The following is a 14120-nucleotide window of genomic DNA, read 5'->3' as shown; positions in this document are numbered from 1 at the left end:
TCGTTTCAAGAAAGAAAGAAAGATTTCACTTCTCTATTTTGAGATAATTTTAAGGTTCTCAGGGTTATAGACAATGTTGATTTATAAAAATTATGGATTCTAATTTCTCACAATAATTAGAAGATCTGAGTAGAGCTAGAGTTATTTATTCTGCCTTATTTTAAATATAACCAGTAAAACATGAATGCTCTAGAAGAGGCAAATATCAAGCTAAACCTGACTTCATACACTACATTCTCAGAGGTTAGTCTGATTAAGTGAACCTAGAACTGACCAAGCCTGTCACAGCTACCTCTGGACAACCACAGTACAGATTCCCTAGAACTGTGCATACCCATCACCCAAAGGGCCAGCTGAAATTCTTTCAGCCTCAGAAAATTTGGAACAGATTTTCTACCTCCAGTTTTTCATAACCCAGAACTTGGAAGAAGGATGTAAGCACCTGTCATCTTGACTTGCACATCAGGATGTACTAGTTTCAAGAGATAAACAAACTCATTTTAGCCTATAATTTGTATGATCAATATTTCTTTTGGCTATACAGACAATGACTGGTTTCATATACAATGGGAACAATGTTTATCATGAAATGAGTTTTCAGGAAGTAATTATTAACAAGTATTAAACACTATTTTGCACTTGACCAATGAGAATAAATTCCTGTTATATTGCAGGTATTGGGAACATAAACATGGACACACCTGTCCTGAAGTTCATAGTATAGTGGGAAAAACAGATACATATAGTAGACAGAAATTCAATGTTAAACACTAAAATAATATATAAAAGAAGTAATGCATGGCTCATGCCTGTAATCCCAGCACTTTGGGAGGCCGAGGCAGGCAGATCATGAGGTCAGGAAATTGAGACCATCCTGGCTAACACGGTGAAACCCCGTTTCTACTAAAAAGACAAAAAATTAGCCAGGTGTGGTGGTGGGTGCCTGTAGTCCCAGCTACTTGGGAGGCTGAGGCAGGAGAATGGTGTGAACCCAGGAGGCGGAGCTTGCAGTGAGCCGAGATCATGCCACTGCACTCCAGTCTGGGGGACACAGCAACAGTCCATCTCAAAATAAAAAAAAGAAAAAGAAAAAGAAGTAATGGAGGTACATAAAGACAAAGCAACAAAGAAAATACATTTTTTTGAACTGTAAAGATAGGATTGTGGTTTAATTTTTCTCACTCTTTAGATACCCATTAATATGTAAATGTACATTAAAAATACAATCATCAAAGAAACTTAGCAAAGATTTACTTCAAATACATGAATTACCATCTAAATCTTTCCTTTAAAGTAAAAGATAAAAAGATTAAAGTTTAAAATCTGTGACACTGAACAATCGGCATTCATGTTTCATTGCTTTCTAAAGCACTACTACTCAGAGTGTGGGCCACTAACCAGCAGCATCAGCCTCACCTGAGTGCTCTTTAGAGATGCAAAATCTTGGGCTCTAATCAGACCTGCTGAATCAGACCTCCCCCTGCCCCCGTATTTTCTTCAAGTTGACTTTACTCTGTTGCCCAGGTTGGAGTGCAATGGTGTGATCATAGCTCCCCGCAACTTCAAACTCTCAGGCTCAAGTAATCCTCCTGCCTCAGCCTCCCTAGTAGCAAGACTACAGGCATGTGCCACCAAACTTGGCTAATTTTATTTTTTGTAGAGACAAAGTCTCACTATGTTGCCCAGGCTGGTTGCAACCCCCTGGCCTCAAGTAATCCTCCTGCCTCAGCCTTCCAAAGCACATGAGTCAACGCAATCAGCCCCAGAATCCGAATTTAAGGAAGCGCCCCAGATGATTTGCTTCTGCACAGCAAAGGACACTATCAACACAGTGAAGAGACAACCAACAGAACGGGAGAAAATTTTTGCAAACTATGCATCTGACAAAGGCCTAATAGCCAGCATCTATAAGGAACATAAACAAATTAACAACAACAAAAAAATTAATAAGTGAGGCTGGGCGTGGTGGCTCACTCCTGTAATCCCAGCACTTTGGGAGGCCGAGGTGGGCAGATTGCCTGAGCTCAGGAGTTCAAGACCACCCCGGGCAACATGGTGAAACCCCATCTCCACTAAAACATCTCTACGAAAATACAAAAAATTAGCCAGGCATGGCGGTGTGCGCCTGTATTCCCAGCTACTTGGGAGGCTGAGACAGGAGAATCACTTGAACCCAGGAGGCTGAGGTTGCAGTGAGCTGAGATAGTGCTACTGCATTCCAGCCTGGGTGACAGAGCAAGACTCTGTCTCGAAAAATAAAAATTTAAATTTAAAAAAGGGGGGAGCAAAGGATAGGAACAGAATAGACACTTTTCAAAAGAAGACATACATGCTGCGTTGGCAGTATGTAACCATCACATGAAATAAAGCTCAACATCACTGATCATTGGAGAAATGCAAATCAAAACGACAATGAGATACCATCTCACACCAGTCAGAATGGCCACTATTAAAAAGTAAAAAGTAACAGATGCAGGGAGGCTGCAAGGAAAAAGGAATGCTTATATACTGTTGGTGGGAGCATAAATTAATTCAAGCATTATGGAATACAGTGTAACAATTCCTTGAAGACCTAAAAACAGAAATATCATTCAATCCGGCAATTCCATTACTGGGTATTTACCCAAAGGAATATAAATTGTTCTATTATAAAGACACATGCACACATACATTCACTGCAGCATTCACAATAGCAAAGACATGGAATCAACCTAAATGCCCACCAGTGATAGACTGGATAAAGAATATGTGGTACATATACACCATGGAATACTATGCAGCCGGAAAAAGAATGAGATCACATCTTTTTTTTTTTTTTTTTTTTTTGAGACGGAGTCTTGCTCTGCCGCCCAGGCTGGAGTGCAGTGGCCGGCTCTCAGCTCACTGCAAGCTCCGCCTCCCGGGTTCACGCCATTCTCCTGCCTCAGCCTCCGGAGTAGCTGGGACTACAGGCGCCCGCCTCGTCGCCCGGCTAGTTTTTTGTATTTTTTTTTTAGTAGAGACGGGGTTTCACCGTATTAGCCAGGATGGTCTCGATCTCCTGACCTCGTGATCCGCCCGTCTCGGCCTCCCAAAGTGCTGGGATTACAAGCTTGAGCCACCGCGCCCGGCCGAGATCACATCTTTTCTGGGAACATGGATGGAGCTGGAGGCCATTATCCTCAGCAAAACAATGCAGAAACAGAAAACCAAATACCACATGTTCTCACTTACAAGTGGGAACTAAATGATGAGAATGCATGGACGCATAGAGGGGAACACCACACACTGGGGTCTATCAGAGGACTGAGGTTGGAAGGAGGGAAAGGATCTGGAAAAATAACTAATGGGTACTAGGCTTAATACTTGGGTGACAAAATAATCTTAACAACAACCCGCCATGACACAAGTTTACCTGTGTAACAAGCCTGAACTCAAAATAAAAGTTAAATTAAAAAAAAAAAAAAGCAGCTCCCAGATGATTTGCATTTTTGCATTCACATTAAAATCTGAGAAGCACTGATCTAGAAGAGAATTTACATTTTTGGTTTCTAGCAATCTCACATAGCTCATGAGGGACTTCTACAAATGACTTATCAAGAAGATATAAGGAACTGGAACAAACAAAAAGGTAAGGAAGGGAAGGAAAAGAAGTTTGTAGATAAAAATAGGTGGCAAAAGCAATGGGAAAAGAGGGAGAAAGTGTGGACAGGGTGAGACAGTAAGGGAGTGATTTGGTTTGAGAATGTGCTATACTTTCTGGAAATGGAACAAAGGAACAGGTTGGAGTAATAAAAGAATAATATTGTTCTCCTCAATAGAACCAAGGTTCAACTGCATCTCTTTTCTAAGTTGCATTTCCACAATAAATTAGGAACCGAGAAACAAAGTACCCCATGAGATACCTCCCAAAGAGCAACTGACAAAACTGAAGTAATAGACATACATTTTTTAGAATAAGAGAGGTAGTAATCCCTCCCTTCTATGTTTTACCAGGCAGATCCCAGTTGGAGAACTGTGTTCATTTCTTGGCACATAAACGGTATACATGCACCAGAAACAGGTTCAGTAGAGAAGGACAATGATTTAGAAGGAATTTTAACCAACATGAAACGGGACCAGTTAAGAAATAAATGCAACTCAATGCAGAAAAGACCTGGCAGACATGACTGCTGCCTTTAAACACTTCTTCAAGTTAAATGAGAATTGAAGTTGTTCTCAATGGACAAAGAGAGAACTAGAACCAGAAAATAAAAGCTACAAAAAAAGACAAGAGTTCAATATACAATAGGAAACTTTCTAGGAGTTGGAAGAAGCTATCCAAAGTTGGAATGTGCTGCTTTGAGAGAGTGAAAATTTCCTAAGGCAGGCTGAACAGAGTACCTACTAGTATCAACAAACTTATTTCATGCTGAGGTACAGTCAGATAAACACAAAGCTAAACTATGAAGACCTACAAATTCTGACCGAATTTAGACTTTATCCTGGGAAGAAAACACATTAAGTGTGGTTATTTCTAACTAATTTAAAAACAAGGTTTCAGGGGAAATTAGTAAATAAACATGCAGGGAAAGAGTAAGATGTTACTACAGAATTTCTACAATGAGAGACTGAGAAAACAGTGAACATGAATTCTTTGCTAAATAAAGAGTTTTTGTGATTGGTGTGTTAGGCCAGGTTTCAGAGCAGGTTTTGTGTTGCTGTTTACGTATCCTGTGAGGCTACATGACATAGTAGAAGGAACATGAGTTTTACAGATAAATGGTGTTTATAATCAAATCTCAGTTCTGCCACTTCCTAGCTTTGTGACCTTAGGCAAATATTTACAATCTACAAAGTAAGATTATATCAAGTACTTTCTAAGAATGGTGCAAGAATATAATCAGGTAAAATAAGCAAAGCTCCTTGGCACATAGCAGTTACCAATAAATTTCACAGGATTCTTATGAGAGCGAATTACACAGTACCTGCAGAACAGGTGTTAATTTTCCCTTCCCCTGGTCACTAGAGATATCTATATTTAGGTTGGGATATAGGCGAGGAATTGTAAGCATCAGAAGATCTGAAGTTGCCTTCCAAACCAGACACCTTAAAGTTCTACTATAAGGGTAGGTATTTAGGGATGTGCTGGCTCTAAACTATTTACCGTAAAGACTAGCTATAGTCAGAGACCCACAAAATATGATAAAACAAGTGATTATGCACCACTTAACTGGATACAAAAATAACTCAGTTATAAGAATACTTCACAGTAATGACAGCCACAGTAGAGAGATTTTTTTTTTTCTATATTCACTGACTTAACAATAACTTTAAGTACTGCCATTAGGAGTTTTAGTTTTCTACAACATGTAATTTTTGCATAATTTGGCTGAGAAACAAATTTCAATTGCAATGGCTACATATTGATTCACTACTGAATTTACCTACCATCTCCACTTATACTGAAGATAAAACATGACAATTTACTAAACTTCATTTTTTTAGAGATAGGATCCCACTCTGTTGCCCAGGCTGGAGTGCAGTGGCATGATCACAGTTAACTGTAACCTCAAACCCCTGGGCTCAAGTGATCTTCTCGCCTCTGCATCTGGAATAGCCAGGAATACGGGCTTACACTGCCATACCTGGCTAATTTTTATTTTTATTTTTTGTAGAAACAAGGTCTCGCTATGTTGTCCAGGCTGGTCTGATACAGATGCAATTTTTTTTTTTTTGAGATAAAGTCTTGCTCCATTGCCAGGCTGGAGTGCAGCGGCACAATCTCGGCTCACTACAACCTCCACCTCCAGGGTTCAAGTGATCCTTCTGCCTCAGCCTTGCGGCAATTTTTTAAAAATGGAGTATTTTCAATCTGTGGTTGGTTGAACCCACAGATGTGGAACCCACAGATATGGAGGATCAACAGTACAGCAAAAGGGGAGTTAAAAAAATGTTAATAGCCAGGCACAGTAGCTCATGCCTGTAATCCCAACACTATGAGAGGCCAAAGCAGAAGGACTGCTTGAGCCCAGGAGTTCGAAATCAGCCTGGGCAACAAAAGGTGAGACTCTGTCTCTACAAAACAATAAAAAATTAGCCAGGTGTGGTGGCACGTGCCTGTGATCCCAGCTACATGGGAGGCTGAGGCAGGAGGATCACTTGAGCCCAGGAGGTCGAGGCTTCAGTGAGCTATGTTTGCATCACTGCACTCCAGCTTGGGCAACAGGACGAGACCCTGTCTCAAAAAAAGAAAAAAGAAAAAGAAAGAAATTTACATCAATAGATTATCTGAAACTATGCACAAAGAGACTATATAGGAAGGACAGAACCAAAGTGTGTGAGTGGAAGTGAGTGAAAAGTATGGTAATTACAATGGGAATGCATTTGGTGACCCCAGAAGACCCCAAGTTCTTGTAACAGGCCTCTCCTCAATAGCGTCTTTATTAACCAGGTTTTACAACTCAGTAAGAAGCCTTCACTGAAGACATTTATTAACGCAAGGCAGTAACAGTTCTTTGTACTTGCCATCATTATAAAGAGAATTCTAGATAACCAAAATGATCACAGGATTACTTATAAGACACAGCAAATACGCACACTGAGTTTAACAGGTGCCCTCACGTTTTGACTTGAACAACTTACTTTAGGTCACATATTACTGCATATACTCTTCCCAGTTTGTCCTGGCTGTAACCCTGGAAGTTGAATTTATTGTTCCTGTCCAAGTACTCAGGTAAAACTTCTAGCAGAGTTTCAGTAATGACAGAGATAACATTCTGCTCTTCAATAAGATGTCGAGCCTGCAGAATATTTCAAGAATATTTTCTTTAGCATTAACTCACTGTGGTATGGACTTAATTTATTCATTCATTTGGTTAGTCCGTAAGTTATTTTAAATAAATGTTTGTTATTGAATGTTAAACACAGTCCTTAGTTTCACTGAATAGCAACTACTAAGAAGTTATTTTCTAAAAGAAAAAAACTCCCTACTCCTCAGTAACTAGACAACACCTATTTGGATACCCCAAGCCCATTAGACAGGTTATCTAGATAAACATTTATCATCAGTAATCACACAATGAAGCCAGGCGCGGTGGCTCATGCCTGTAATCCCAGGATTTTGGGAGGCTGAGGCAGGCGGATCACCTGAGGTTAGGAGTTCGAGACCACCCTGGTCAACATGGCAAAACCCCTTCTCCACAAAAAATACAAAAATTAGCCAGGTGTGGTGGCAATGCCTGTAATCTCAGCTATTCAGGAGGCTGAGGCAGGAGAATCGCTTGAACCAGAAGGCAGAGGTTGCGGTGAGCCGAGATTGTGCTAATACACTCCAGCCTGAGTGACAGAGCGAGACTCCGTCTCAAAAAAAAAAAAAATCACATGATGAGCAAAGTACAACAAAGATGTACTTCATGACTTCTAGCACACTACGATCTATTTTGAAATCTCCTTCTTACCCCAATCTAAATTCTCCTCCCCATCCTTTTGAAAAAGTAAACTAGAAACAATTAACCAAGTTTGGTTAACTATCTAATTCTAAACAAGAAAAGAAATAGGGCTGGGCGCGGTGGCTCACACCTGTAATTCCAGCACTTTGGGAGGCTAAGGTGGGCGGATCACCTGAGGTCAGGAGTTTGAGACCAGCCTGGCCAACATGGTGAAACCCCGTCTCTACTAAAAATACAAAAATTAGCCAGGCATGGTGGTGCATGCCCATAATCCCAGCTACTTGGGTGGTTAAGGCATGAGAATCGCTTGAACTCGGGAAGCAGAGGCTGCAGTGAGCCGAGGTCATCCCACTGCACTCCAGCCAGGGCAACCCAGCAAGACTCTGACTCAAAAACCAAAAAACAAAAAACAAAGAAAAGTATGGACTTTACAAAGGAAGCAGAATCTTCCACTCTACTCCCAGGCCTATGTAGCACCATCTCTCCCAAATGCTTGACAGGCACACTCTCCCGCTTCTCAGTTTTATCTTACTCTATCTGCCTACAAACAATAACTTAAAAATAAAATATTTTTGGTTTGAAAAGGTAGGGTTTGTAAGTTACTCTAGAAAGTAAGAAACCAGTTCTAGGTGTCATCTGCATTGACGAGGACATCTGAACCAAGGTGGCGCCTAGTTAACTAGTCCTTGGATAGCACTAAAGTATTCACATAGCCCAACTTACTGATTCTAACATTGTTCTAATTTGATTCAACATTAAGTGGAATTCTTACAAAGCAAAACAAGTTTTACTTAGAAAGACTGAAAAGGAATATAATCAATACATACCAGAGTAGGAACAGTAAACATCTGAACTGAAAGTGCAGTTATAGAGATACTTCTGTCATGATCATCACTGATATATTCTTTCTGTAGTTGTTTATAATACTGAAATATATAAGTAGAGAATCAATTATAAATCACTACTAAAGACCTTTAAAAAAACCCCAATTTTAATAACTGCTGCAAGTTTCTATCTATAAAATGTCAAGTAAGATAATTCCTATTTATTAAGGCAAGATATTATGATCAACAAAAATATCTTAGAAGGAGAATAACAAACAACAAATCAAGTAAAAATTCACCTACTCAATTCAGCAGAGATAGAAGTGGAAACTATTAAAACATACATACAGGTTAAAAAAAAAAAAAAAAAAAAACAGAGGACTGCAATGGTATAGTTTATCCTTTCTCCAAACAGAATCTGGGGCAACCTTTAGCAGCTTCTACTCTAATGGTATTGGGCAGGGAATATATTCAAAGTATGTAATAACTGATATGACCCAGAAAAACCAACCAATCAGATTGAATACAGTCTTAAACAGAATGGATGCTGGCTGCAAATAACTTCTTTCCCATACTGGTACATAACAGCTGCAAAACAACCCTGATAAACTGGGAGAACAAAAATGGTAATACACTCAGTCACATAACAGGCATCTATTATGTGCAAGGCACAAAGTTGGATACTTAACCTATTTTAAGTTGGATACTTTACCCTCCAAAATTCCTACAAAGTTTAAGGGGTAACCATGGTGTACAAAAAAATCATCTAGGTTGGGAGATTAGCTTTTGTATAAGAAAACAAAATTTCATTTCAGATCACACATATGGTCCAATATTCTATATCTAAAGAGTTTTAGAAGAGAACATCTCAGGTTGCCATCACTGCTGAAGGATAAGACATACAACAAATGTCTTAGTTACTTGTAAGTCTGTATATAAAATCCAGGGAATGGAGGTATCTTATCCCACAGTGTCATTTGCTTACAACAATCATTATTTCTTTCTCTGCTTCCAATTCCATCTTGGGTCCTATATCTATTTAAGTCTTACAGAATTGACTGCAACTCAAAATCAGAGGAAATTAATAAGTATTACTGGATACCTTTATATAAGGCAAAATAAAAGATTCAAAGGAGTCCCTGATATGTATAACCTTGCAGTCTAATTTGGTTGATAAACAAAAAGACACAGTAAGGTAAGAGATACATGACAGATTAATAAAACATTAAAAAGCTGTAAATTTTAGCCTTACATTTTAGCTTCCAACAATTAAGTAGAACCCTTGGCCACCTAATTCCTGCACCCCACTTTAGCATACACATCTGCTCTTCTTTCCTGCTATCCTTTTTCAATTAGTCACTTCTATTCTTATTGTAATTTTACAAACAGCCAAATAAATGATTAGGAAGACTGAATGCATATGTGAATGTGATCATCTCCCTTTGCTCTGGGTCAGTAGGTCATGTTCCACCTATCTCTTCTCTAAGAGCGCTGTTTCTATACAAGCAAATGACATTTGTGAAAATATTTATGCAATGTATGAGACCGAACTTTTTTTTTTTTTGAGATAGGAGTCTCACTCTGTTGCCCAGACTAGGGTGCAGTGGCGCGATCTTGGTTCACGGCAACCTCCATCTCCCAGGTTCAAGCGATTTTCCTGCCTCAGCCTCCTGAGTAGCTGGGGCTACAGGCACCCGCCACCATGCCTGGCTAATTTCTGTATTTTTAGTAGAGACGGGGTTTCACCATGTTGGCCAGGCTGGTCTCGAGCTCCTGACTTCAAATGATCCACCCACCTCCGCCTCCCAAAGTGCTGGGATTACAGGTGTGCGTCAACCCTCAGGGCCAAGAACGAACTTTTGACAAAGAAATGAATCATAACATTTAATTTTGGATTCATAATTATCTGTTTCTATTAATTCATTTATAAAAACTGCCTATTTGTATTTATTGATATCTAATTTATAAATAATTACCTTCACAAATTCCATAGCAAAGAGTTTTTTGTATTCCATCTCCATAAAAAAACTGCTGAAGATCAATTCATGAAGGATCTTACGGGCGCCTATAGAGTATTTTGAGGAGGGTTGGGGAATGAGGGGAATCACCAAGGCAAAAACCAAAAACATTCCAGCTATTAGAGTGGCAGAATATTATAAAATTATTTCACATGCAAACAGACCTCAAATATAAACAGTATTTATTGTATTAATATTTAATAACTAGAATTTAAAATACACACATATATTGCCTTTTCCCTCTTTTTCTGTACCCCTCCCACCACTTCATCTTACACTTCAATTTATTCTCTCCTAACTTTTTCATCCTGTTTCTATTTCACTCAAAAGTACTCTTACTCTGTACTTTTCCTTCTCCATGCTTTTAGCCTTTCTCTTGACGTTTACATTTTGTTCTTCATTTAGATTTTTACAATGAAAATAGCTTTCTTTTTGCCACTCAACAATGGCATTACTACCTGAATATATAGACACATGTATAGATATATACATATATACTCTTTTTGACTGGCTCTCACTAAATGAAAAGACTCTATAATTAAAAGATAACATCCCTGCGTTTTAACACCAAAGAATACATACTGACTGGTTAAACTTGATATTCACATGTAATATCAATCAAGATCACAAATTTAGTAACTAATTTAATATACAAAAGATATTACAGCTCCACTTTAAGATCATAATCTTCCTTTGCTTCCTGACAAAAAGCATAAGCAAATGTCTACTTACCTTTATAAAGCTTTGCATCCCAAAGCATTAACCTGCTTATGAGACAGGGATTCTCCGAGTCAGGTTCTTCTCTAAGGCATGCTTGGCAAAAGATCTGCCTAAAGTCACCTATAAACAAAAGAGGTCACTCAATTACACAACTTGTATTCTTTTTCTTTTTAAATAGAGATGAATCTCACTCTGTTGCCCAGGTTGGTCTTGAACTCCTGGGCTCAAGAGATCCTCCCGCCTCAGCCTCTCACAGTGCTGGGATTACTGTCATAAGCCACTGCACTCAGCCATAATTTTTATTCTTATAATATTTCTCCTAAAAGTACATTTCCTATAACATGTGAAAAGACTAACATTAATCCTCCCACATTTGATGTAAAGAATAATTCTGTCAACATCAAAGACTCAACAGTCAATAAAAAGGTATTATTTGATACTATGCACTTGAAATAATATGCTAAGATATTATGCATTTGAAATGCAACCCTGAAAATTAATCAGTGTATAAACCAAAAAAAAAAAGAAAAACTGTATTTCATACTCAATGACATTTTAAAATTTGTGACTATAAAAAACACAGTATTTTATCAGAAAATAAGGAGAAAAACAGGAGGTATGCTTACTTGAATAGCTCATAATTTTGTTCATCCAGGAACCAAGACGCAAAGCAAATTTCTGATGAGCCATAATCTCTGAGTGTAATACTTCTACATGAAGTGGGTGTTGAGAGACATTTTCTGAATGACTCTACAAATGAAGGCAACAAACCAAAAAAATAGCATTTAAAATTTGCTTTTAGTAAAGGCATTTATACTTTAAAAAAAGAAATCACATAACCCTGCCAGTTCCAGATTTCTGCATCTAGATGCCCCAAACCACTTCAACAACATCATCACTCAAATTATTCTACTTGGCGTCTTGTAAAGTACATTCATCTTTAACTTCTCTTTTTCCCCCTAATTCAGAAAGTTACCTTTATATCTTCCTTTGCTTCCTGGCAAGCAGCATAAGCACCCGCTTTAACAGCCCGACGACCCTAATTATAGACAAAAGTGAGAATTAGGTAATGAAATGATAACCACAATCAATAAGCAATATGTAGCCCAAAGACTTAATGAGCTCTTAATTACTAATCACGTGTTGACTAAACGTTGTAAGATATTGAAACAATACCTGAAAGACAGATGCAAATGTTTAACACCTTTATGAAGTATGAAAACTTTAATATACCTAGGAGAGATATTCTATAATTTAAGATGTTGAGTTTCTTGCCTGGCAAGAATGGTAGTTCTTTAGTTACTGAAGTGTCCTTTCTACTTGTATGAAACAATGACTCAGGCTTTCTAAACTTCTGCTGTGTGTTTAAAATATTTTTCAAGAATGAATTCACAGTTCTTCAACACGTATCCTATAATATACTTGTGGCCCATTAACGAGCTGGAAGTATAGCTGGACTACTGATTCCACCAGTCCTGGAGGCGCTCATGCAAGGTCTATGTAGGATTTCCTTGTAGCTTATTCTTTTACCCACCTGTAAAAATTTATCATTTTCTACGTGTGTCATGTGAAAAAAGTCAGGAAGCACTGTCTTCCTCATTTAACCTTTACAATGACTCTATGAAGAAAGTATACCCCACTTACAGATGATAAAAAGAAAAATAAGACAGAAGTTAATTTGTCCCCAAATCAGAAAGTTAGCAAGTGATAGATTCAGAGATCCATGACAAGCATTTCATCTCCAGAGTCTGCACTTCTAACCATCTTGTAATATTCCCTCTTTAGCTCCTTAGTACATAAACATAAGAACTATCCAAATATATTTGGACTACTAATTACACCAGTAAGGTTGCCATTACAGAAGAAAAAAATGCACAAAAAGCCAGGCCATAAGAGATTGTTAAAAGAACAGATAAGACAAGAATAGTTATATAAACTTGAGCTCAATCAGCTTGTATGTATGTGATGCTGGCAATTAACCTACAGCAGTGGATCTCAATAAACGGGGGGAGGAAAACCACCTCACATCCATATTTTTTGGCTGCTATCAAAAAATAACAAGGGAGTTTGCTGATCATGGTGGATGGGAGGCAGGACTAGATTGGAGCTCCGACTCAGATGGACGGAGGAGCGCACAGAGGCTCACATCATGAATTTTAGCTTCAGAACGACTGCAAGAACAAACCAGGAATCCAAAGAGGACCCACAGACCTTCTGAAGCAGGGGACTGCTCCTGCAGGACCTGGGAGACACCCTAAATACTCAGTCCCACTATCTTTCCAGAGGAAAAAAAGTCATTATATGAAAAAGATACTTGCACACACGTTTTTAGCAGTTACAATTCGCAATTGCAAAATCATGGCATCAACTCAAATGCCCATCAAAGAGTGGATAAACTGTGACATATCTATATATACACACATATATGCACATACACACACAAACACATATATGTATATATAGACACACACATGTATACACACATACACACACACACACAGAGGATGGAATACTACTCAGCCATAAAAAAGGAATGAATTAATGGCATTTGCAGCAACCTGGGTGAGACTGGAGACTATTATTCTAAGTGAAGTAAATCAGGAATGGAAAACCAAACATCGTATGTTCTCACTGATACGTGGGAGCTAAGCTATGAGGACGCAAAGGCATAAGAATGATACAATGGACTTTGGGTACTTTGAGGGAAGGGTGGGTGGGGGAAGAGGGACAAAAGACTATAAATAGGATGCAGTGTATACTGCTGGGGTGATGGGTGCATCAAAAATCTCACAAATCACCACTAAAGAACTTGCTCATATAACCAAATACCACCTGTACCCCAATAACCTAGGGAAAATAGTACTGACAAGGATGTGGAGAAGCCCTTGTGCACTGCTGGCGAATACACAAAATGGTGCAGCTGCTATAGAAAACAATATGGTGGTTCCTCAAGAAATTAGAAATAGAATTCCCATATGATCCAGCAATTCCACTTGTGGGCATGTACCCAAAAGAACTGAAAGCAAAGACTTGAACAGACTTTTGTGGATCCATGTTCACAAGAGCATTATTCACAATAGCAGAAGGTGGAAGAAACCCAAGTGTCCACTGACAAGATGAACAGGCAAACAAAATATGGTGTGTGTGTA

General features: G+C 38.6%; 1 protein-coding gene across 1 annotated transcript in view; it reads right to left on the bottom strand.

Annotated features, from left to right (window-relative positions):
• Positions 1-14120, bottom strand: part of UBR1 (ubiquitin protein ligase E3 component n-recognin 1) — a 160313-nt gene that overhangs the window by 99020 nt on the left and 47173 nt on the right. The window contains exons 7-12 of the mRNA XM_033190389.1: positions 11948-12010; positions 11598-11721; positions 10984-11091; positions 10210-10298; positions 8237-8335; positions 6604-6761 (exon numbers count right to left, since the gene is read on the bottom strand). Coding sequence (XP_033046280.1) covers positions 6604-6761; positions 8237-8335; positions 10210-10298; positions 10984-11091; positions 11598-11721; positions 11948-12010 — 641 coding nt within the window. The remainder of the gene's footprint in view (positions 1-6603; positions 6762-8236; positions 8336-10209; positions 10299-10983; positions 11092-11597; positions 11722-11947; positions 12011-14120) is intronic.

The sequence above is a fragment of the Trachypithecus francoisi genome, unplaced genomic scaffold (genome assembly GCF_009764315.1).
Source record: "Trachypithecus francoisi isolate TF-2019V2 unplaced genomic scaffold, Tfra_2.0 Lachesis_group3, whole genome shotgun sequence".
Classification (NCBI taxonomy): domain Eukaryota; kingdom Metazoa; phylum Chordata; class Mammalia; order Primates; family Cercopithecidae; genus Trachypithecus; species Trachypithecus francoisi.
The sequence above is the reverse complement of the archived record's forward strand: the minus strand, read 5'-3'. Positions and strand labels throughout refer to the sequence as shown.